Source organism: Mastigoproctus giganteus, chromosome 6 (assembly GCF_048544385.1).
Source record: "Mastigoproctus giganteus isolate SK-2022 chromosome 6, ASM4854438v1, whole genome shotgun sequence".
Lineage (NCBI taxonomy): Eukaryota > Metazoa > Arthropoda > Arachnida > Uropygi > Thelyphonidae > Mastigoproctus > Mastigoproctus giganteus.
Window position 1 is genome coordinate 28,649,551 of NC_143580.1, and position 26,867 is coordinate 28,676,417.

General features: G+C 36.4%; 1 protein-coding gene across 2 annotated transcripts in view; it reads right to left on the reverse strand.

Annotated features, from left to right (window-relative positions):
• Nucleotides 1-26,867, reverse strand: part of LOC150084120 (target of Myb1 membrane trafficking protein-like) — a 212,958-nt gene that overhangs the window by 101,822 nt on the left and 84,269 nt on the right. For both annotated transcript variants that reach the window (XM_090375897.1, XM_090375896.1), the window contains exons 6-7: nucleotides 22,928-22,978; nucleotides 11,403-11,582 (exon numbers count right to left, since the gene is read on the reverse strand). In XM_090375897.1, coding sequence (XP_090232023.1) covers nucleotides 11,403-11,582; nucleotides 22,928-22,978 — 231 coding nt within the window. The remainder of the gene's footprint in view (nucleotides 1-11,402; nucleotides 11,583-22,927; nucleotides 22,979-26,867) is intronic.

The following is a 26,867-nucleotide window of genomic DNA, read 5'->3' on the forward strand; positions in this document are numbered from 1 at the left end:
GTCTTTCCGTATGTTCCCTCTTTTGTATCATCCTAAAAAGAGAAATTATCCCTCCATCACTATGCTTGCTCAACTATTTATGGCCTTAATCAATTAAATCACTGTGCAGATGCCTAGTTTTCACAATATGCAGCTTACAGAACTGGAAGTCATTACCTATATGCATGTCTCTTTGCATCCTCAGCTAGTTTTGATGTCCAGTGCATCCTTTCAAGTAAGTCCATATCTATTCTCAAATGAGGCCTTCACACCTGTATAAAGTATTAAAAATGTGGTCTGCCCAATGAGTTATACAGCAGGATTGCCTCTGTCTTCACCTAAATTACAATCAGAGATAAGTTTCATGTATGTAAAAAAAAAAAAAAAAGTGTATTTTTAAAAATAAAATAATTGTGGACTGAATTATTTATGCTTTCTCTCCTACCAAGCTGAGCCTTGTTAATTGGGAATTTAGTGTACATTAAAGCTTTTTCACAACCAATAATTACTGTGATAAGCAGATCTTAAAATTCATATAAACAAAACTAATAACAAGGTATTTAGTTTTAAAATGACTAAATGATACAAGCAGACTTCCTCTGCACCTGTCCCTAGCCCCCAAATCCTAACTAAACATAGTTTTTGCTGACTACCAAAATATGATTACCAATTTCTACTTTTGACTTCACCAAACTCTGCCCCAGCTTTAGGAACTAAGTTTTTCCAGTCATGTAATCTGGAAAAGGCTGCCTGAAAGTAAACTTCACGAGACCAGCCTTCTGTTATTCCTTAAGATTTTATAATTATGCTCCTTGGTTCTTGTCTCACCCACCAGTTCATTTTACTGATCCCCTTCAGGGCCTTATATATCTCTATTAAGTTCCACCTATAATGTCTGGTTTTCAAGCTTTGCAGTCTGCACCTGCTAAACTGTTTTTCATATGGATGTCAATTAGTGCCCATTCACTAGTTTGGGTGATCTTTGAATCTTTCCTAGAAGTTCTGTCTTTTTTTTAGATGCAGCCTTCAAGACCTGAATACAATATTCTAAGTGTGGTCTCATCATTGTCTTATAATATAGAGGAATAATAACTGCTCTCTCCCTACTTGCAATAGAAGGGAGAAAGAAAGAGTAGGGAGAAAGGTGTCTAATAAATGATTGATAAGACACCATGTCCTTTCCTGGTTTTAAGTTCAACAAGTTCTTTTTCTTTTTTTAAGTTTACCATGCAGTGGTTACATTACACAGCAGGGTAAACTTACTGTCTAACTTTATTCTAATACTCTTTTGAGTGATTAAGAAAGACAGCAACATCAGTAGTTCATTGAAAAAATAAATATATGTTTATGCCCAAACAAATTAATATAAACAGAAGCCCTCTTATCTGACACAATCAGGACAAACCATTAGTTGGTTAATTGTAAAAGTCTGTTAAAAGTGTAGTCTCATAAAAATAGTTTTTATTTATTTTGAATCATATTTTCACTTAAAACATGGACATATACATGTACATTAATTTATATTGAGGTAAACTCCTCTTATTAATTTACTAATATTAATTTACATAATATCAGTAATTTTTCATCTGATCTGATAAAATTTGATGTTTTTCAGCATAGGCTCTCCACTATTTTATTAACATCACATTGTTGAATCAATTTAGTCTTCAAAATAACAAAGCAGCATCCAGGGCATTTTTTACTGATGCATGAGAAATTTTTGGCTCTGAATTAGATACAGTTTCTTCATATTTAGATCCACCTGTTTCTATCATGCCCTGTATGATTTCAACATCTCCATAACTTCATTTTCCAACAATTGTCAATTTGACTGAAATCTGTCAATAAACTACGTTCTTGTAATTGAGGACTTTCATTAGCATCATCAACTTCAGGTCACAGTTTTCTCCAAGATTTAGTAAATGTTGAACTTGGGCTTTCATTCTGTGTCTTCTATTTTTAACAAAATTAAAATTCAAAAACCTTCACCTATGTTGTCTCTAGAACACCTGGATCCACAAGCCAGATCAAAGATGTTATTTTCAGTGTAAAAATCACGACCTACATGTCATTTTCTTTAAGTTCCTCAAAACTGGAACATAAAGTATTATCAAGTGTTTCTTTACAGAAGGTACAAATTCACTAAAAAAACATTCTTTAAATAATGCAGAGTCCATTCATCATGATTTTTGTGAATGGTAAGAAACTGATAAAGACTTTTATATTATTAAAAACTTCACAATTAATCAATTTACCCACAGCAACAAAACTCAGCAATTTCTATTCATATAAACAAAGTTCCACTGCTGTAGGTGGCTATAGTGATTCATATTCTGTCGCTCTCAACTGTTGGTATCCTGGTGCCACAGGCTCCACTTTTTTCCATTGTTTTTGTAGGTAATATCTTATAATTTATACCTGTTTCATCCATATGTTGCAGAGTTATTCCCCAATTAATTTTTCTCTATCGATAAATTACTTTAAATCTGTAAATTTTTCAGTGGAAGGTATAATTCAATCTTTTGATGTAGGGTAACCTTCTCATTGAAATTCCACACCATCTTTCTTGCATAAACTACAGCCATAATGCATCATATACAATCTTTAATTTTGGTTTCTTTAAAGTGAAGCAAGAAATTAACAACTCTTGTGAAGCAAAGGTTGAGTGAAAAATCCTAGATTTTTACAATTTTTTTTTCCCAATATTTTAAAGTTTTCACCTAATTCAACATCAATTTTTTTTTTAGTGACTCGCTTTTTTCAAGACTTTCCAACACATAAAAAAATTATGTAATTACAATAAATAATTTTACCAGTGCAAATGGACTGAAATACATAACTGATCTCTCCAGAAGAATAAAGTTCAATATGTGGGCACAATAAACCAGCCATGATATCATGAACCAGTGTCCACAGCATACTGCAGTGTGCATCAGATAGAAAACAGCACTACAATCAAACGATGGCTGGAAACAATACAGAACTACTTGGTATTAGTATTGGCAAATGACACAAGTATGCAAACATATATATAGAATCAGCCAATAAACTACCAACATCATCTGTCCGTTCCCTCTAATTCCTAATTTGCCTAATTCTTCCTTAAATTTTTTCAAACTACTTTTTACACTTCAGGCTCTTAATTAAGAGGGAACATCATTTAAACTGAGGTTGGTTAAGTGGGCTTCTACCATACAATGATTTCAGCAACATTAGTATTAGCAAGGACACATGATGCAAGAAGCAAGCATCAGCCAAAAAAAAAAAAAAAAAAACCAAACCCCCTTCTCATTTCACCCATTCACTCGCTCCAAATGTTTGTCCAGTTCTGCCTTGAATCTGTTTAAGCTATCAACTTCTATGATGTTGATAGCTTAAACTAGAGCTAAAGACGCTAGCTAAAGACAAACTTCCACACATCTATCCTGCAACTGTCTTTCCTCAATTTGAATTTATGCCCTCTCAGGCGATTATTCTGACCAAGAGGAAGAATCCCATCAGCGTTGAGCATGCTCAAGCCATTCAAGGCTTTATACACCTCAGTCAGATCACCTCGCAGGTGCCTAGTCTCCAGACACTGTAATTTGCAAAACTTAAGCCTTTCTTCTTAAGAGCATCCCTTTGTTCCAACAGCTCTACATCCTTCTTAAAATGAGGCCTCCAGACCTGTATACAGTACTCAGTTGTTATTTGGTTTTTAGGAGCATTAGCAACTAAGGCCATATTGCTCCGGGGATATGTGGTGGTCATTCCCAGACCTTTCTGCATCCTCCGTATTTGGTGGTCATGGGCTCGAACCCCGGTCTAATCAAGAAGCGTGTGGTACGCACTGCTGCTCCTGCCCACCTACGGAGGCGCTGATATATACAGTACTCAAGGTGTGGCCTGACCATTGCCTTATACAAGGGAATAATCACCTCCTTATCACTGCTAGAAAAATTCCTGTATATCATTGACAAGACACCACGAGCTACTCTTGCAGACCGTCTGCACTGCTCAGAAAATCTATAGTAAACCTTTTTGGGGAAGAAATATTTTTCTTAAACCATTAGAAAGTCGATTCTGATAAAAAAGCAAACTCCCAGTTTCACTTTAATATATATATATATATATATTTTTTTTTTTTTTTTTATCTTGACTCTTAACTATATCAGCCAATTGACTGAAATACTTGAAAAAAAATTATAACTTCAAACATATCTGAGTTATTTGCATATCATCTATGACTAAATCAAGGCTTGTTCCTTATATTTTAAACCTTACTGTTGGCTTCTAATTCTTTGCCTTCACTTTTACAATATGACTGTTTTCAGTTTTGTTAGTATTTCCAAAATTGCACAGTGGAAAATGTTATTACAGCATTAAGTTTTTTAATCTCTCTTCCAACTCTATAGCAACAGTGCCAAGTATGAATGTGACTCATGTATGAGACAACATATCTTAAATTTCCTGCAGATATAGCACAAAAAATGTAGAGCATAATGTTAAGAGTGAGTGAGATTTGTTTTCACAACAATGAAGTAGTAAAACTTTCAGCTATAGTTATAATTAGACAATAAATCAAAAGTTAGTTACATATGTCACATAAAACATGTACATATGTAAGTAACCTATGATTTATTGTCTAATTATACATGTAAGTTAGTACGTGTTTTAACAAATGCTTTAACAATTGTTTCATCAATAAGCAAGCAATATAAATTCCAAGTTATATTATAAATGATGATGATTCAACATCCCCATATTAAATATTCATATTTTCTTGCTTTTTATATTTCTTGTGATGATAATAATACAATTAAAATGCTAATTTTACAATTAATATAGAACACAGGAGAATAAGAAATCATATAGTATCATAACTACTAAGTCTTCCCACTCCAGTCTGGAAATTAAACACGAGTTTCTGTTCCCCAAAGTGCAAGAACTTATTTATTGGATTAAACATCAGGTGGTTTCTCAAACATATTTATACCTATAAATTATTTTAGAGCAGTTAATCTCAACAGGGGCGATATCACCCCAAAGGGAGCAAAAAAATTATGGGTATTACAATGGCCTGTGGCCCTCAAGTTCAACTCCACCCAACAAAATCTTATTCCTTAATATTTAAATTCTCTCATTGTGCTTTCGTTTCCCCTGAGACAACTAATTTTTAACATTAGGTATATATCAGGAGTGAGTCAGATATATCAGAGGTAATGTCTCCGAAATCGTTACCGTTTGTACCTTTCCGAAAGCTGCGACCATGATGGGTGTGGTTTATTTATTTATTCTTTTGTTTCATTGGTCAATATATCAGACATGGATAGGATGAGGAAATGTTCAGATGTTTGTTTCTACTTTCTAAGCAACAATTAGAATTGATTTATTCTTTCCTTGTGGAAGTTGTTTATTTTTGATCCACAGTGCTTTTGTGAGTGACATGGGCTATAAGAGTTAAACAAAAATAGTTTCTTTTATTATTTAATTCTTTGTAGTTATTCAACCCATCATCAATCATGTCAAGTGCTGAAAAGAAAAAGTATCGACAGCATCTGGATGAATATCTAGCTTATGGTTTTATTGAAAGCCAATTCGACTCAAGATAGCCTATGTGTCTTATGTGTAATAGTTATTTTTCAAATGAGGCTATGAAACCATCAAGATTTTTACATCACTTAAAAAGGAAACATCCTGATAAAGTTGGTAAACATACCAAATATTTTAAAAATTTAAAACAGAATTTTCAGCAACATAACACTGTTACTTCCTTATTTAAGAAGAACACACAAAAGATGGAATGGCTGCATCTTATAAAATTGGAGAAATCATTGCAAAAACTGGTAGTGCTCATACAGCTGCTGAGACTGTTATACGACCAGCATTAGAGACTAATTTCAACAGTGATGCATCAAAATCCTTCCAGTGTTTTAAAAGCATTGCCATTGAGCAATGATTCAATTCGAAGACGAATCGATGAGATGTCAGAGCATTGTCAACATTGAAGAGCAGCTAATTGACAAACTAAAAACAAGAAAATTTTCTATTCAAATTGATGAATCCACAGTTACTGACAATAAGGCCCTTCTAAAGGCATACATTCGTTATTTTGATGATGATTCTAAATTGCAAGATGTTGTTTGTAAAATCTATAGAAACTGACTGCACTGGAGCATCCATTTTTGCTGATGTAAAAACATGGTTTGATGAAAAACAAGTACCATTGGAAAATTTGGTGTCCTGTTCCACTGACGGTTCTACCTCCATGGTTGGAAGACAAAGGTTTTATAGCCCACTGAAAGGAAGTATGTTCCAAAGTGAAGTTCTTGCCATACACTGCGATGTGCACCAACATCATCTGGTTGCAAAAAATATTAGTCCAGTTCTTTATTAATCTCTCAGTATAGTTATTAAAACCACGAATAAAATAAAGTCACATAGCAAATATGATCAACTTTTCAGAAAATTTTGTGTTGATAAGGAAGAACAATATGTGAGGCTTCTTTTACATACAGAAGTCAGATGGCTTTCTAAAGGAAACTGTCTAACAAGATTTGCAAACCTTTTTTATATAATTAATTTTTTATAAAGTGGAGAAGACACATATTTAAAAAGGAGATCAGCAAACACAAAAACAACTTATACTATATGGCTTGGATTTTTTGAAAATTTAATGAAGTATCACTTCAACTTCAAGGGAAATTAATTACAGTGATAAGAGAAGCAAACGCGTAATAAACGCCTTCACTGAAAAATGGAAATATTTGAAAGCAATTTAATGAGAAAACAATTTCATGATATGCAAGAGTTAGCTGAAATCAATGAATCTCTCACTGAGAATGATCTTAAGAATTATTCAGATCATTTGTGTTCTTTAAAAGGTGAAATGAAAATAGATTTTCAGATTTATTTTCTTTTGAAGTGAAGCCATGGATGTTAAATTCAACTGGATGTGATTTTGGGTCTGCTAGTGAAGAAATTCAAGAACTCATTGAATTAAAATGTAATGAGAAATGCAAATATAAATTCGAAAAAGGTGGAATGGTTGAGTTGTGAGGATCAAAAACAACTAAACTTCTTTATCCAACAATGTGGTCTGAAATGGCCAAAGTACTTCTTTGTTTTCCAACATCTTATATGGTTTAAATGGTTTTAGTTTGGTAAATAAAATATTAACAAAGGAAAGAAACAGAATTGATATATGTTCAAGAGGAGACATTAGAATTAAAAACTTACTAACATCATACCGAACATTGAACTTTTAGTTAAGATGCATCAAGGCTCAGTGATCCCACTGAATAAAAGGAGTACATATAAAGTATTTTATTGTTTAAAATTTCATTGTGGGGTGGGCAATTAGGGAAAAAATTGTCTAAAAAACCCTTTAGGGTGCGATAATTAAAAAAGGTTGAGAAACAATGTTTTAGAGAAACATATGGATTTGTAAAATCCAAATGTTTCTCTAAAATCCATATGGAAATACAACTGATTAAATAAATCCTCAATATTAACCCTCTCATGAGTATATATATAGATGATCTACTATTTTTTTTAAGTGTGGGCTCTGGGGGGAATACAAACATAATCTACATATTGAAGACCACTTCAAACAATGTACAAATTGTCTCAATTTTTTTCCTGTACATGCTGCTTATCTGTGCTTCCAGCCAATTGTAGACACAATTTATAATTAATAGTAATACAAAATAAGCTTTTAAAAAAATTAGAGCAAAAGTCACCTGTTAACCTTAATGGTCTTCTTTTTTGTATATGCAAAGTGCATATACAAAAAAGATGAAATTTCAGAAATTCTCTGGAATTAAAATAAAAAAATATTCCTGAAAAAAAATCATAAAAAATTTGACAATTGAATCAAATGATGCAAATTATATGTAGAGAACACAGAATATGAAAATTTTTTAATGAATTTATGATTTTTTTAAAATTCTGATTTGATTTTGACATAATTTCATTCTAATGTTGGACAAGTCAAAATGAGAACATTCAATATTTAAAAGCATTTGTATACAAATTTTTCATTTTGCCTATTAAAAATGACAGAATTTTACAAAAAAAAAGTCATTCTGCAAACTCACTGCTATCAGAAACTTGCTATTAGGAGCCCACACATTTAGGAAAACTCACAAATAAAAAGGTTAAACACATACAGGAAGATTTAAGCAGCAACATTAAAAGAACAATAGGTTCTAGGTTCACACACCATAAATGATAAGAATTTTTTTTAACCAATTTATCCACTTTTCTTATATGTTCAAGAATAACCATATGCGTTTAGAGTATTTCTGATTATGAAAAAAGTCAATAGCTCTAGGTCAATGTTTATAGTATGAACTAAGGCTAGTTGCATTCCAAATTCCATGAAATAAAATAAAATAAACAGCTGTTCATTTAAAATTGAGAGTTCATATTATATAACAGTTTCAATCATGATTGTCATGCAATTTCTTCTTCAAAAATGAACACATTTTTACCAACTTGGAAGATTCAAGTCAAATAAAAACCAGTATTACATTCACAAAAAATTTTAGTTTTAGGTATATTCACACACACATATACAGTGAAACTTCCCTTTAACGGACAGCCATGGGGAACGAAAATGTGTCCGTTAGAGAGAAGTGTCCGCTAACAAGAAGTCTGAGGGAGGAAAAAAAAAAAAAAAGAAAGAAAGAAAAATCGTTAAACGTTTAATATAAAATTAAATTAAAATATATACAGATTTTGCACAATATTTTTGTAAATAATATACATACAATTGTGCTATGCATATTATGACTTTATCTTAAGAAAAATGCATACAGTAATCACTTATTTTCTTCTGCACCTTCTTCCGGCTGATAATTTTGTTTTCAACATTTGTTTGGAGTGAAGAAACCATCGAAAGTCCTTCAGTATCTTCTTCAGCAGCGAAAAACATTTTTAAACGATTGATTTGTATGAGCGCTTCTTTTATTTTCATCGGTGGTTCGTCGTTAATATGTTCTTCGACAGAATGACCTCCTTCCATTTCTTCATCCTCATGAGGAAGTTCTTGAAAAATATCGATGATAATGTCGTTGATATCTAGAGCACCATCTTCTGTAGTAAGGTTCGAGTCTATATCTTTGTAGCCAGGGTCACTTGTAGTGGAAGTATCGCACATTATCAATAGATGTTGAAGTTCTTGTTCTTCTTGGTGTTCCACATTGCTGTTCACAACTTCAATTTTTGCGTTTGAGAAGCCAGACTTTACAAAACAGTTCACGACAGTTTGTTTTCTAATTGCGTTTACTGAAGAGGAAATCCATTGAATCGCATCTAGGATGCTGATTTTCTTCGCAAGGTCACTCGCACATGTTACATCGTTCATGTTTGCAATGAGATGTCTTAAAACACGTTTTCTGTAGTGAAGTTTAAAATTTTTTATTATCCCTTGATCCAAGGGCTGTCACTCTGCACATGTGTTTGGTGGCAGAAAAACGATTTGAATGTTGGACAATTCAATGTGCGGGTGAGACGCAGCATTATCCATGAAAAGAATAATTTTTCTGTTTTGACGAATCATGTTTTGGTTAAAGTGACTTATCCATTCGCTCATGATATCTCGTGTCATCCACGCTTTTTTATTAGACTTCCAGTCAACATCCAAAAGATTCAACTTTATGCCCTTGAAACAACAAGGATTTTGTGGGTTTCCTATAACAAGAGGTTGTTCAAAGTCTCCCAGCATATTTGTACACAATAGTACAGTCAAGCGTTCCTTAGAAATTTTTCCGCCCTGGCACTTTTCGTTTTTTAGACTCATTGTGTTTTCAGGAAGAGCTTTAAAAAAACAACCCTGTTTCGTCACAGTTGTAAATATCCTTAGCTTCAAAATCACGACATAAATCTTCCAATTTGACGGTCCACTCTGTTACAACCCCGGTTTCAACAGATCCACGTTCACCACTTACGGTTTTCCAAGAAACTTGTCTAGCCATCCCACAGAAGCTTTGAACTCATTTACTCCCATAGATTTCGCAACCTCCAAAGCCTTTTCCCTAATAATAGGCCCATTAATGGGAATTTTTTTAGCACGTGCACGACAAATTTGAAGTCCAACAGTTTTCGGGAATGATTTTTGAACCTGATCATTTACGTGTTGCCAAAATTGTTTGAGCAGTTCATTTTTTTTCTTTAGGATGTCGCTCACCTGCGTCTTCCCGATTTTGAATTTTGCAGCGAGATTGCGAACACTATTTTTTTGCCGATCATACGCATTAATGAGTTCGACTTTATCTTTTAAAGTTAAATGTTTACGAGAAGACATTGTGCACTTCACACGACACTGAACAAAACTGAAACTGAAAAGACGAAAGGCCGACCATATCCCCCCTCCCCCCTGCAGACACCAAATTCATCAGAAGTTTTACATGTGCCTTAAAATTCTTGAAAAAGGGTTTAGAACCGCAACGTAAACCTTGATAAAATTCAGAGAATCGGAAATAGAAAATAAACACACGGTTGAGGCAATACGTGGAAGAAACGTTCCTAGAAAAAGGGCCGTGAGCTCGCCCACTGTCCGTTATGGGGAGATCAAATTAAGTGCTAATCTAAACGAAACAGTGCAGATTGCCTGTCCGCGTCCGTTACAGAGAATGTCCGCTAGACAGAAGCTGAAAACACGTTAAAACCAATGGAGGTGAGTTGGGGAATTTGAAAATGTCCGTTGTAGAGAGATGTCCGTTAACGAGAGGTGTCCGTTAGGAGAAGTTTCACTGTATATGCATATGTGCATATTGTCTTCACCATGTCCACCCATCCATCTGCATGTAACAGAGGGACTCCAAGTGGATGGATTTTCATGAAATTTTACATTCAGGTCTTTCAAAAATATTTGAAGAGTCAAACTATTCCAAATTTCATTAAAACCAGAGTAATAGAAATCCAGAAATGAATATTTCTTTTTTTTTCCCATACAAATTGTATGGAAAAAAAGAAATAAAAAGAAAAATGAAAATATGTTAGCTTTAGACAGTCTGTGCATGCTTTGCATGTATCGTTATAAAAAACTTATGAAGGTGTTGCTAGTGGGTGGGGGGGAAGAGATAGAGACAGAAAAGAGACTTAAATAAAAGAGTATATAGAAGAAGAGAAATAAATATTATACAGTTGTAATGAAACTGAATGGCTAAGTTTAGAGAATGTAAAACTACAAAGTTTTATTAAGTGTTCTATAGTTATTAGTTATAACCTTGGTAATTAATTAACAAGGAGATAACTATATTTACTTTTCACTTCTGTAAATCACAGAAAAAATAAAAAAAAATCAATAAATTCAAGGCATGCCTGAAATATAACACACTGCATATATTAACTTGTTTATAATAAACCTGAAACAAAATGAAAATTGTTTTTGATACTCCTGTATTTTAAAAAAGATTAATAATTATTTCTTTACTAACCTGTAGCAACTGCAAGTCACTTGGATGTTCTTGTCCAGGAATTAATTCTGTAAGCATTTCTCCAAACACTCTCATATTACCTTGGACTACATCTAGTTCACTGCGCAATTTACCTAGTTGATCAGGACCAAGGTTCATTGGACCAGTAGTACCTAAAGAACTCCTTGCTTCTGTGTCATCCTAAGAATCAAATATACAACAATCTATGTAATTAAACTTAACCTCTATTTCAGTTAAAGTAATGGTACTTAAGACCACTGAATTAACAAGACTGTTTAAATCTTAGCAGTCACAAATACACAACAAAATAGCATCAGCTATTTTATAATTCAAGGCTCTAGCTTTATATACCTAAGTTTTAAGTTCTAACTTTATATGGAGTGGGTCATATTGAACAACCTCTTTACCAAAGTGGCCTTTTTTTTTAGAGGTTGGGAGTGAGTAGCATTAGCAAAGGCACATGATGCAAGAAAGCAAGCTTATATAGCATCAGCCAAAAAAAAAAAAAAAAAAAAAACACCCTTATTTCACCCATCCACTCACTCCAAATGTTTGTCAAGTTCTGCCTTGAATCTATTTAAGCTATCAACTTCTACAACAACAGATGAAAGTTTGTTCCAGCAATCAACCACCCACTGGCTAAAGGCAAACTTCCACACATCTACCCTACAACTGTCTTTCTTCGATTTAAATTTATGCCCTCTCAGGTGATTATTCTGAGCAAGAGGAAGAATCCCATCGGCACTGAGAATGCTCAAACCATTCAAGGCTTTATACACCTCAATAAGATCACCTCGCAGGTGCCTAGTCACCAGACGTTGTAATTTGCAAAACTTAAGCCTTTCTTCGTAAGAGCAACCCTTTGTTCCATTCACTAATCTTGTTGCCCTTCTCTGTACTCGTTCCAACAGCTCTACATCCTTCTTAAAATGAGACCTCCAGACCTGTATACAGTACTCAAAGTGTGGCCTGACCATTGCCTTATACAAGGGGATAATCACCTCCTTATCCCTGCTAGAAAAATTCCTGTATATCATTGACAAGACACCATTAGCTACTCTTGCATACCGTCCACACTGCTCAGAAAACTTCATATCTGCCTGCACAATTACCCCCAGGTATAAACAATATTCTTGTCAACACCAACTAGACAGGATATGTGACAGACAACAATTTAATGTAGTAAAATAAAGTCTCATATAAAGATAAAAAGAAAATTTCTTAACCATTATTTTGTCAAAAAAGTACTGAACTGCTTTCAAATAGATTTAAAATTTTGTCAGAAAAGTACTGAACTACTTTCACATGCCTTTCAGCAATGCTATTCATTTGAAAGAAGTTCAATCCAAAAGCAACTCATGGTTAAGGCAAAGTTTGTCCTGTTTGTGAGAATTATTAAGCCCATTGCCTTAACCAAATAGTTTAAATCCAGCCAACCACAAGATGAAGAAGAAAAAATCCATCTACTTTTCATAAAAAAATATTACTTTAGAAATACATTAATATAATATTTTTTTTTAAAAAAAAAAACAAATTTTTTTGAAAATGTAAAAATGTAATCATTTAATCAAATTTGTTTTGTATTAAGTAATTATCTTATTTTTACTATATGAGTGTCTGGTACTAGCAGCAATGCCATTGAATTCATAAGAAACTCTAAATATTATAACTTAAATTATATTTTGCTAAAATTAAGAGTTATCTAAATACTATAACTTCAATTATATTTTACTGAAACAAAACAAATAAAAAAAACTCTTCCAATTCTGAATTTCAATCCAATCCAATGGACAAAATTAGCAGTATTAGTAGTAGCAATTAATGAAAGGAAGCAAGCTTATATAGCACCAGCAAAAAAAAAAAAAACTCAATACCAGATGGTAATTTGTTCCAAATCAATTACTCTCCAGAAAACAAATTTGAGCATACCTCTATCCTACAAGCAACCTTTTTTCAATTTAAAGTTTATGTCCCCTTGTGTGTGTTGTCCAGTAAACTGTAAAGGAAACCATCAGTATTTAGTTTACTCACTCCATTTAAAGCTTTAAACACTTCATTCATGTCTCCTCACAGGTGCCTAGTTTTGAAGCACATAGTGCTGTATTTCAAGTACTAAACATCTGTGGGCAATGAATTATTGCGATTAAGAATTTTTGATTTATTTCAAACTTAAAAATGTCTGATAAAAGAAGAGGTCAGTGTCCAACAACAGTATTCTAAAGAAATCCCAAAGAAAGAACATAACATTAAAAGTGAATAAAAAAGTGACAACACTTAGAGAGTGGATTATCAAAGAAATTATAATAGTTATAACATAACAAGCATTATTATGTACTTTAAATATAATTAATTGTTGATTAAGTATGCTCTCTGCATTTTTATCTGAAAAATTTGCATATATAACCCTTGTTCAGGAATTCAATTCCAATTATATTATTATTTCTATGGAAAACTTGGTTTTGCCTTGTGTCACTGAGTTATCAGGATTCACAAAATTCACAGAAAATGTATAGAAATATTTAAATATACATCAGTTTGCTGTACATGAATCTGATTTAAATTAAATGCAGTAATTTTACCTACAGACTTTTATTTGATTTTTAATCACAAATTACTTCTTAGATATAAAAAAATATGAACTCATGAAACAGAACTTGCCCTGCCTAGAAGGGAAAAGGGCAACTATTTCACATATAACACACAACACAAAACAAATAAAACATCTAAACAGATTTGAAAACTTTATTATTAGCATTAGCCGTGTCCGGTATTTTCGACGTAAACAACTTTTCCGCAAGCATTTTTGCCGCAAACATTTTCGCTGCATAACATTTTTGCCATAAAAGATAAAATAACTGGTTGACAGTTTAGTTTAATTTCTCCATTGATGAAGTTCTTGCAGTACCCCCATTTTTATATTATATAAATCTTAGCCCTAATAACGGTCTATACAGTGACGAGTAGATGCAGCGGTCTTAAAATAGTGGATGATAACAACTAACTATATCGACTTGATAGAAAACATGGTGATAAAACTTAACTTGAAGCATGAAATAAGAGAGTGTAAAGCCAGATTGCATACTATACCAGAAAATGATATAACATATCAGCTTACAAATCCTTCAGCGAACACAGTCATCCCTCCCACCCGTCAGAACCAAACGTTTACCAAGCTATGGCAAATATAAAAGAGGCGGCTACTAATTCACAACAGTCTTCAAAAGCATTAATTATCGATTCTTTAGCTAAGTTAGATACAACAGCTTGTTCTCTAATGCCGGCTTTAACAAATTTATAATGCAATATTAGAAGTTGGAGACAAAAGAAGAATCAAGCTCCTCCTATCACCCAAAAAAAAAAAAAAAAAGAAATGGTTATGTGATTTCTGATGAGTATAAGTTTCTTGAAAATGGTGAAAATGTTTTGTTATCTGATAGTGGAGGACAGAATTTTGGTATTTGGCACAGAATCTGGCTTAGATGATTTGGTGAAATCTAAGGACTGAGCATGTATGGAACATTTTAAATGTAATCCAGATATTTACTACCAGTTACATACATTACATAATGATAAGAAATAGCAGCATCCCTCATCTCTTCGTTTTACTTCCATGGAAATCTGAAGAGACTTACAGCAGATTTTATTATATCGTAAAGAACTTACATCCGACATTAGATCCTCAATCCTTAATGATCGACTTTCAGAAAGAAAGTATCGTCACTTTCTCTAAAATATACCTGAATACAACTATACCTGGCTGTTTGTTTTATATGGCAAAAAACATTTACTGCAAAATCACTGATATCGAACAAAAGTGATCCTTGAGGTTGTCACACACATTCTCTCAGTTAAGCCAGACAAGCTGTACTTGCTACATGGGAGTCTAAAATGCTGATGAAACTGATATTCAGGTAATACTAAAGTCAAGTGGACCCAATTTCGGCGAAGTCTGGACGGTCTATGACAGCCAAATCCTCTGCTTGCACCTTCACGATGGTGGGTAACCACCCAGGTGTGAACCAACGTAAGCAGCGGTCGATGTGTGGCGCCCACACCACATGGAGGAATGCTGCCCCTCTGTGTTATCAGGCAGTACTAGGTAGTAGATGACCCTCATCAACCGGAGAAATACCACCACTTTGCTTATTGGAAGCTTGAAGTGGTGGAATCCATGTTTAATCTTCAGAGCCAAGTCCCGGTCAACCCTTCCAAATCTCTTCATCATGCAGTACAACTGATGACTTTTGAGGTTAGGATGAACATCATGGTGAGTTCCAATCTTCCTTACATTTCGAGGGTACAGCTCTAAAACGGTGTTCGCAGGCCGGCCGCTAGTTAGTACACAGACCGAACCTATTGCTAATTCTCTAGGAGGCTTACAGATCAGCTAGTGTATAATCTTGCTACCTCTACTCTGCCAGATAGTGACTGGAGGGAGTCCGAGTAGTATGTATGCAGGGGGCATTGTCGAGGCCACGTTATGTCAAGAATCTGTGTATATTCTTACCATGTGTACGCCATATCCAAAAATTTCATCATACAGCCACTTTTTCTTACTATTGAATACACCATGAATTGTCAAACTAATAGAGTAAGCTTATCTCTGAAAAGATATAAACCTCCCAAACACTTCTTAGTTCATTTCACAAATATACGTGGTCTCAATTCAAATCTCAACGATGTCCATTTCCACTTCCAGTCTGCCAAATCCCATGTACTTTTTCTAACAGAATCTCAGTTATCAGTTGATTCAACTACTGCTCATCTCAGTTGCCCAAATTATTCGCTGTATGATTCCTTTTGCCTCAAAGGTGGTACTTGTGCACATGTCCGTTCCAATGTTCCCTGTCAGAGATGTGATGATTTGGAATCTCCTCTTTTCAATTTTCTCTGGCTTAAAATCTCTCTACCTCATTCTGTCAGATTCATCTGTTGTCTCTACTATTCTCCCAACTACACTAATCATTTGGTGCTCTTTGACTTCCTCTCTTTGCAACTTAACTTTCTCCAGTCCAACTTTTCTAACAGTGAGGTAATTTTACTTGGTGATTTTAATGTTCACAACTCCAGCTGGCTTCCGTTATCTAGTCACACCAACCCAGCTGGTCAAGATGCTGAGGCTTTTGCAATTACTAATGACCTTGCACAGATTGTTCATTTACCTAACAGAATACCAGATAATCCTAACCATACAGCCAACATGCTTGATCTTTTTCTCACAAACAACCCTTCTAAGTACACAATCGAAGTGAGTGGTCCTTTAAGCACCTCAGATCACAACTTGGTGATTGTCTCTTCTAAAATGGAGCCTTAATATCATGGCTATTCCCAACCTCGTATTGTTTGGCATTACAAGAATGGAAAATGGGATGACATGCAAGATTTCTTTTTTCTTTTCCTTGGTCGGATTACTGTTTCAAAACTTCTAATATCAACGTTTGCTCAGATCGTGTCAGTGAGATTATTCTTGTAGGAATGGAATCCTTTATTCCACACTCCACTTTAAAATCTCGTCCTTATCTAAACCTTGGTTTTCCAATAAATGTGCTAATGATGTTCATGAGAAAAATGTTGCATATCGTAATTAGCTTGTTTCTAATTCTTCAGTTTCATTTTCTGCCTACACCAAAGCTCGCAACAATTGTCAAGCATTTATTAATCAGTCCAAACTACAGTTTCAACGGGCTAAGAGTAGAAAACTTGATTCTTGCCCTAATGGTAGCTGAGCATTCTGGACTCTTGCCAAAGCTATTGGCCGCAACTTTTGCTCATCTCTCCTCCCACCTCTGTCCAAACCAGATGGTTCTGTTGTCACTTCAGCCAAGGATAAAGCTGACCTGCTAGCATCCCATTTTTTCCAACTCATCTATTAATCATCTTGGTAAAACATCTCCCAACATTCCCAACATGCTCCATTCAATGCCTCCTGTGGTCTTCCGTCAAAAGGATGTCAGAAGGATTATGACGAATCTTGATGCTAAGAAAGCTCCAGGTCCCGATGGTATTTCCCCACTTGTTCTTAAAACCTGTGCATCTTAACTTACTCCTATTCTTTGCCGCCTTTTTTCACTTTCTTATTCCAAAGGTGTTTTTCCTTCTGCTTAGAAATTTGCTCATATCCAGCCAGTTCCTAAAAAGGGTGACAAATCCCTCCCATCCAATTATCATCCCATTGCAATTACTTCTACTCTTAGGCGTCTCCGTAGCCAGATGGGAAGGAGCAGCAGTGCATAGCACACGCTGCTTGATTAGACCGGGGTTCGAGCCCATCGCCACCAAATACGGAGGATGCAGAAAGGTCAGGGAATGACCACCGCATATTCCCGGAGCAATATGGCCTTAGTTGCTAATGCTCCTAAAAACCAAATAACAACATCTTGTGCAACAGGCAACACAGCAGCAATCTTCAGGGCAGAATGCATTGATCCCACAGGAGCTAATTACTGCCATTTGTCAGGGAAACGGAAAATATATTGTGCAAAAAGGATAGGTGGAATAGGACCAGGGTATGTCTGCCAGGGGAAAAAGTTGATGATGTAGAGCAGATGTCTGGCGCGCCTCCGTAGCCAGGTGGGAAGGAGCAGCAGTGTGTAGCACACGCTTCTTGATTAGACCAGGGTTCTAACCCATCACCACCAAATACGGAGGATGCGGAAAGGTCAAGGGAATGACCACCGCATATCCCGGAGCAATATGGACTTAACTGCTAATGCTCCTAAAAACCAAACAAACTTCTACTCTTTCTAAAGTTATGGAGAAATCAATTAACCGCCAACTCTTAAACTACCTAGAAACCTTCCATCTGATCAATGATCGCCCGTATGGATTTTGTCAGTGTCGATCCACTGGTGATATTCTGGCTTTTGTTACCCATTTATGGACAAATTCAATGGAAAAGTTTGGTGAAACACAAGCAGTTGCTCTTGACATCTCAAAGGCGTTGGGTTGTTGGGTTTTTAGGAGCATTAGCAACTAAGGCCATATTGCTCCGGGAATATGCGGTGGTCATTCCATTGACCTTTCCGCATCCTCCGTATTTGGTGGTGACGGGCTCGAACCCCGGTCTAATCAAGAAGCGTATGCTACGCACTGCTCCTCCTTCCCACCTGGCTACGGAGGCGCTCCATCTCAAAGGCTTTCGATCGTGTTTTGCATAAAGGTCTTCTAAAGAAGCTTCCATCTTATGGTTTGCCAACTGTTTTTTGTAATTGGTTATCCAGTTTTCTCTCTGATTGCTCACTGAGGGTGATGGTAGATGGCTCTCTGTCTTCTAACTTCTCCACTAATGCCGGTGTCCCCCAAAGGTTCAGTTCTTTCCCACATTCTTTTTTTTCTCTTGTATATTAATGATCTTCTTCCAATAACTGGAAACCCTATATATAGTTTTGCCGATCATAGCACATTGCATTCTACTTTTCATTTTGAGAAACCTTGCCCTGCTCAATCAGCTTCAACTTCTCGAATATCTGCTACCAATTCCTTAAACGCCGATCTCCAGGTAATTCTCCAGTGGGCAAAGACAACTTAGCTGATTTCAATCCTTCTAAAACTCAGTCTTGTCTTATATCTCACAAAAAGGATTCTTCTGCTCCTATGCTTATCTTTGGTGACACTCTGATTTCTTGGCAAAATGATATATCTCTTTTGGGGGATTACCCCGACTTCTAATCTCTCTTGGCACAAGCACATTGCAAATATTGCTTCCTCTGCATCTAAAAAACTTGGTTTTCTCTTTCGCTCTCGGCGTTACTTTTCTTCCAAACAGCTGTTCACTCTGTACAAATCGCAAATCTGCCCTACCATGGAATATTGTTCCCATAACTAGGGTGTTGCCACCAAAACCTCTCAAGCTTCTAGATTCCATTCAGAAGAGGGCAGTTATGTTAATTAATGATTCATCTCTAACAGAGTCTCGCTTTCTCATAGACGTACTGTTTCTGCTGCATGCCTCTTCTACAGATACTTCCATGGGCACTGTTCTTCTGAATTGGCTTCTATAATTCCCACTCTCTCTTTCAAAACAGTCCGAACATGTGCCGCCACCAGCCAACATCCATTTACTGTCCAACTTCAAACTCACAGAACCAACTTTTCATCTTCTCATTTATTCATTCAACTGCCATTTTCTGGAAGAACCTTCCTTCATACATATTTCTGAAAATTTTAGTCTACAGAAGTTCAAGTGTAATGTCAACAAATATCTTCTTTCGTATTCGCAACCTCCAACCAAAGCACGGTACTAAGTACTACAGGTTCTAATACCTCTCATGTTTCAGGTTTTCATAACAAAAAAAAAAAAAAAAAAAAAAAAAACACTTCAACTTCACCCCTTGGTCCGTTCAAAATACCTGTCCAGCTGGGCCTTAAGTTTATTTAGGCTATCAACTTCTACAACAAGGGATGGAAGTCTATTCCACCAACCAAGTACCCACCGGCTAAAGGCAAATTTCCACACATCTATCCTACATCTGTCTTTCCTCAATCTGAATTTATGCCCTCTCAAGTGATTATTCTGAGCAAGAGGAAGAATCCCATCAGCATGCTCAAACCATTCAAGGCTTTATATACCTCTATCAGATCACCTCGCCGGTGCCTAGGCTCCAGATACTGTAATTTGCAAAATTTAAGCCTTTCTTCATAAAAGCAACCCTTTGTTCCATTCACTAATCTTGTTGCCCTTCTCTGTACTAGTTCCGGCAGCTCCACATCCTTCTTGAAATGAGGCCTCCAGACCTGTATACAGTACTCAAGGTGTGGCCTGACCATTGCCTTATACAAGGGAATAATCAGCTCCTTATCCCTGCTAGAAAAATTCCTGTATAACATTAACAAGACACCATGAGCTACTCTTGCAGCCCATCTGCACTGCTCAGAGAACTTTATATCTGCCTGCACAATTACCCCCAGTTCCTTTTCATTCTCTACCACTGTCAGTGTAGTACCACAGAGTTGATACTTTGCTCTGGGGTTGCTGTTTCCCATGCGTAGTACTTTACATTTGTCAATGTTAAACTTCATTTGCCACCTCTCAGCCCATCTTCTCAACCTTTCTAGATCCTGTTGCAGCAGCAGCAGCAGCAACAGCATAGCATAGCATCAGTAGCTTAACAACCGTGCCAACCTTTGTATCGTCTGCAAACTTGGACATTAAGCTTGATATACCATCATCAATATCATTTATAAATACAGAAAACAATAATGGACCCAACACTGAACCCTGAGGGACTCCACTAATAACATTAGTTCACGATGAGCAGTGTCCATTGATTACCACTCTCTGTCTTCTCCCCCTCAACCACCCCTTTATCCATAGCAGCAATTTGCCTCCAATGCCACACACTGCTCCAATCTGTGCGGCAGTCTTCCATGTGCAACAGTATCAAAAGCCTTTCTAAGATCCAAATATGTAATATCAAAGTTATTCCCTGCATCCAGTTCTTTTGTGACTGCATCATAGTATCCAATCAAATTGGTCAGGCAAGACTTTCCCTTAACAAAACCATGCTGTGTCCGAGCTATAACTGAAGTCTTGTCTAGATGATCCTACAGTGCTTCTTTCACCAGTGCCTCCATTAATTTTCCTGGAACAGAAGTTAAACTCACAGGTCTATAATTACTTGTTTCAGCCTTTGATCCTCCTTTGTGAATTGGGGTCACATTTGCACATCTCCAGTCTATGGGTACCTCCCCTGAGTACAAGGAATCTCTCATAATTATGGCTAAGTGCTTACTTCCTTCACTGCCTCCTTTAATATAACTGGATAGATTCCATCCACCCCAGGTGCCTTTCTTGTGTTTATCTTCAACAATTTCTCCTCCACTTGACTCTCAGTTATTAAAAGATTATCTAGCTTACTTCCGGAGTTGAATACACCTTGAATACACTTGTGTGAAAATACACTTGAAAACTCCTCATGTGTGAATGTTGATGCAAAATATTCATTTAGTTTGTTAGCTACCTGAGCAGGATCATCAACAGTTGACCCATCGATATCAAGTGGACCAATCTGATTCATCCCCTTCCTTCTAGAGTTTACATAAATAAAGAACTCTTTGCTGTTTTTCTTTGCATCCCTTGCCAAAGATTTCTCGTAATCTGCCTTTGCCTGCCTAACCTCCTTTGTAACTTGGTTACAGATCAACTTGTATCTATCATAGGCTTCTGTGTCACGTGTTAATTTGTATGTATCCCATGCATTTTTCTTCTCTGCCATATGTCTCATTAGTTCATCTGACATCCATTTAGGCCTAAACCTTGAACAATATTTCTTAGTTGGTATGTAAAGCCTAGTAGCTTCCAAGATAAGTTCTTTGAATGCTTCTCATTTTGAATTTGCTGTTGCTAACAGCATCAGTTGGTCCCACTGTATAGAATTTAAATACTGTCTCAGACCATAGTAGTCCCTTTACGAAAGCAAAAACCCTTCCCTTTACCCCTGATGATAGTTACCTCTTTGAGTAAATCCCACTTCAGCACACTGTGATCACTATCATTCTAGTGGTTACTTTATCTGCAGATTCTTAATGCATCTTAATGCTTATACGGCATCGGCCAAAAAACATCCCATTTCACCCCTCCTTCATTCCAAATGCTTGTCCAGCTCAACCTTAAATTTATTTAGGCTATCAACTTCCACAACAAGAGATGGAAGTCTGTTCCACCAATCAACTACCCGCTGGCTAAAGGCAATTTCCACACATCTATTCTACAACTGTCTTTCCTCAATTTGAATCTATGCCCCCCTTATGTTCTTAATCAGAGCAAGAGGAAGAATCCCATCAGAATTCAGCTTGCATATAAAAGCAATCACTGATTTTCCTGTCAGAATTTCTTAGCCTAGCTATGCCATTACAGTAAACACCATAATGAAAGACATGTGTATTATTTTATGGATAACTTTATTATTAATCATATCTTCTTGAGAAAAACTTTGCTATTTTTATAAGCAAAGTTTTTGAAAGGGATATAGTGTTCATTGAATAAAAAAAAAGTTGCATATCAAATTTTTGACAGTTTTTCTAAAATTGTTCTATTTGAAATCTAGAAGATAACCATTTAGGAAAGACATATATTAAAAAATCTTTTCTGGAAATAGACACTGATTTTGGCCAATATTAACAAATAAAGAGGCAGCTTTTTTTTTTTTTTTTTTGAAGTCTGCAAACATTTCTTAAAAAAAGGTTTATTAAATGGATTTTCTTTGAAGGGACTGATTTGATTACAATTAAGTAAGGACTAGTAGCACAGAAAGAGAGAGAGCACAACATAAAACTAAGTTTATGCTTTGCTATTTGTTTTTGGTTATTCAATCCTCTTTTTACTTACACATTAATTTCATGAGAAAAAAAAACATGCATTTAACTGGCACTTGAAATGTAGAGTTAATTTTTTACTTTAATAGGTACAGAATATATTATCCAAACATTTCACGATGCAGAGCAATATCTTTTCATATTTAAGAAATGCAATTATAAAATGTATTTATCTGATAAAACATAAAATGCATATGGTACAAGATATTTACCTCCTGGTTAACTTCAGAAAGTTGTGTTCTTACAGGTGGTGGTACAACAGTCTGAAACATTCATAAAAAATTTTAAATGAAAAATTGTAAAATATATTTGGGAAAAACACACGAAACAGAATTAATAAATAAATTCAATGAAAAAGAAATGGGTATTTGTTTTACAAGTATATAAGGTGCCACCCAAAAGTTCCCGAAATGTATTTATAAAATAAATTAGACTCATTCTGGGTCTTATTTGCTACCGCCAACCTTCAAAGTAGTTCCCTTGAGAGCCTAAACGCCAATCCCAGCATTTCTCCCATGATTTAAATGTGTCCCGAAAGTCCTTCTTCATCGTAGTGTTCAGCATCACCCACAATTCAGTTTAGATATCCTCTATGATGTCAAATCTTCAACCCTTCAGCTTGATTTTCATTCTTGGGAAAACGGAAGAAGTTGCAGGGGGCTAAGTTTGACAAATGGGGGGCAGGGGTGAAGGATGATTGTCAGATGCCAAAAACTGCCCCACAGTGAGAGATATGTGGGCCGGTGCACTGTCATGACGAAGGACCCAGTTCTTTGTGGCAAACTTCTCTGGACATTTCCTCCTGGCAGCTTCCCTTGACCGCCTCAGGATGTCACAGTAGAACTGTGTTAACTGTCTGGCCAGGAGGATGAATTACTTATGGATAATCCTGTCAATGTTCAAAAAACATATCAGCATAGACTTCGCATTACCCCTCACTCGTTGGGCTTTCTTCTGTCAAGGCGAAGTTGAGCCTCTTCCACTGGGATGATTGTTGCTTGGTTTGTGGGTCATACCCATATACATTAAAATTATTGTAAATAATTTTGATATCATATATTTGGATTTCAGGAAAGCTTTTGACACTGTTGCGCATGGAAGACTATTGTACAAATTGGAGCAGAATGGTATTAAGGGTAAGTTGCTATGATGGATAAAAGGATGGTTAAGTGCGAGAAGACAGAGGGTGGTAATCAATGGGTGCTGCTCTTCTTGGACTAATGTTATTAGTGGAGTCCCACAGGGTTCGGTGTTAGGTCCACTGTTGTTTTGTATATTTATCAATGATATTGATGAAGGTATATCAGGCTTAATGTCGAAGTTTGCAGATGGTACAAAGGTTGGAAGGGTTGTTAATGACAGTAATGGCAGTGTGCTACTGCAACAGGATCTAGATAATTTGGGCAGATGGGCTAAGAAGTGGCAACTGAAGTTTAACCTTGACAAATGCAAAGTACTGCACATGGGTAGAAGGAACCCCAGAGAAACGTACCAACTGTGTGGTACTACACTTAAGGTGGTAGAAAATGAAAAAGACCTGGGAGTAATTGTGCAGGCAGATATGAAGTTCTCTGAGCAATGCAGACAGGCTGCCAGGGCAGGTCATTGGGTTTTGTCAATGATATATAGGAATTTTGCTAGCAGGGAAAAGGAGGTGATTATCCCTCTGTATAAGGCAATGGTCAGGCCACGCCTTGAGTACTGCGTACAGGTCTGGAGGCCTCATTTTAAGAAGGATGTAGATTTACTTGAGCATGTACAGAGAAGGGCAACAAGATTGGTGAGGGGAATGAAGGGATCCTCTTACCAAGAAAGGCTTAAGTTCTGCAAATTGCAGTGGCTGGAGACTAGGCACCTGAGCGGTGATCTGATTGAGGTATATAAGGCCTTGAATGGGTTGAGCACGCTGAATTCTGATGGGATCCTTCCACTTGTTCAGATTACGAACCTAAGGGGGCATAAATTCAAATTAAGAAAAGACAGATGTAGAATAGATGTGCGGAAATTTGCCTTTAGCCAGCGGGTGGTTAATTGCTGGAACAAACTTCCATCTGTCGTTGTGGAAGTTGATAGGTTGAATAAATTTAAGGAGGAACTGGACAGGCATTTGGAGGGAATGGTGTGATTTTTTTTTTTTTTTTGGCTGATGCTGCATAAGCTCATACATTTGCTTTCTTGCACCACATGCCACTACTACTACTACCCAACTCTCGTCACCAGTGACTGTAGAAAGGAAGTTTTGATCACTCCTGGCCCGTACTTGAAGATCTCTGCTAACTTCCATGTGATGCTGCTTTTGGTCTTCACTCAGTAACTGTGGCATGAACTTGGTCGTAATCCTTGTCATGTTCAACTCATTTGACAAAATCCGCTGACACGTGCTGTATGATAGTCCTTAAATGCCAGAAATGTCGTGGATGGTCTGCCCGCAGTCTTTATGGATCGCCGCTCAAACTTTTGCGACATTTTCCGGGGTGGTGCTCGATGATGGACGCCCAGAGCGATCGTCATCATAAACCAACATTTGACCATTTTTAAAACGGTTAAACCAGTAGTAGGTTTGTGTTTGGCATAAAGCATTGTCACCAAAAGCTTGTTTCAACTTCTTATGGGTTTCTACTGCTGTATCGTTAAGAAGGAAACAAAACTTGATGCAAGCATGTTGGTCTCTCACATCAGCCATCACAACAATCACAAACTACACGAAACACACCGCCAAAGAACTGTGCATAAATGAAAGCACGTTGCATTTATGCACAATGACTCTACCAAGCCCAATACCACGTGTCACACTGATTCTATTTCTCTCTATTTCTCTGTATAATTGTTCATTGTACTCATCAGAGTCATTAGGCCTATAACAAACTGCTACCCTCATTTTTGCCTTCCCAGTGCTTATGTCACACCAAACTTTCAACATTGCACTGTCCATCTATGTCAACTGTATACACTTCTTTAGATTTTATGTGTTTCTTAACTAACAACATAACCCCTCTTCCCTTCCTTCCTTCCTATCTGTACACATTGTACTCCACAAATTCCACTTCCCGCATTCCTTATATCTGTGTGACATTGAGTCTCTGATATCCCAACAATATCCATAAAATTCATCAAATTTATTTACTATACTCCTAGCATTTGTGTACATGCAAGTATATATGCACCTGTTCTTACTCTTAGTTACTCTAACACAGTCAATGTATTTACTTGTCATGATTCCCAGAGTTCCTGAAATCCCCAGCATCTTGCTTTCCAAGCTGTTGCTCATTCCAATAGAAGCAGTGCAAGAATTATTTCCAACTTTGCCTGCGACTACTGTTAATCTATTAGTCTGTGAATCTCCCCAAGCTAGCAGTTTTCCGACTCACCTAACATTGCCTCAATAGCATCAGCAAATATTCTTGCACCCTTTCTATTTAAGTGTATCCCATCCCTGTAGAAGCAATCTCTCCTGTTAATAAGCACAGACCATGCTTGAAAAATTTTACCCCATGAGCCCTGCACAATCTCTCCACGGCTGAATTGACTGAAAACGCTCTCATCATATACTCCCTCCTATCGTGACTGGACAGGATTGTAGACACTTTCAAATTTAACTCTAACTTGCGACTTTTTTTCAATATTGACCTGTACTTGCTAAGTAAATCTGCAGACCTTCTACACTTAATGTTATTAGTGCCAACATGTACAATGATATCAACCTTTTGTGCCCTTAAAAGATAACATCTGCTCTGTTTGTTTGTTTGTTATTTGGTTTTTAGGAGCATTAGCAACTAAGGCCATATTGCTCCGGGAATATGCGGTGGTCATTCCCTTGACCTTTCCGCATCCTCCATATTTGGTGGTGATGGGTTAGAACCCTGGTCTAATCAAGAAGCGTGTGCTACACACTGCTGCTCCTTCCCACCTGGCTACGGAGGCGCCGGACATCTGCTCTACATCATCAACTTTTTCCCCTGGCAGACATACCCTGGTCCTATTCCACCTATCCTTTTTGCACAATATATTTCCCGTTTCCCTGACAAATGACAATAATTAGCTCCTGTGGGATCAATGCATTCTGCCCTGAAGATTGCTGCTGTGTTGCCTGGTGCACAAGATGTTGTTATTTGGTTTTTAGGAGCATTAGCAACTAAGGCCATATTGCTCCGG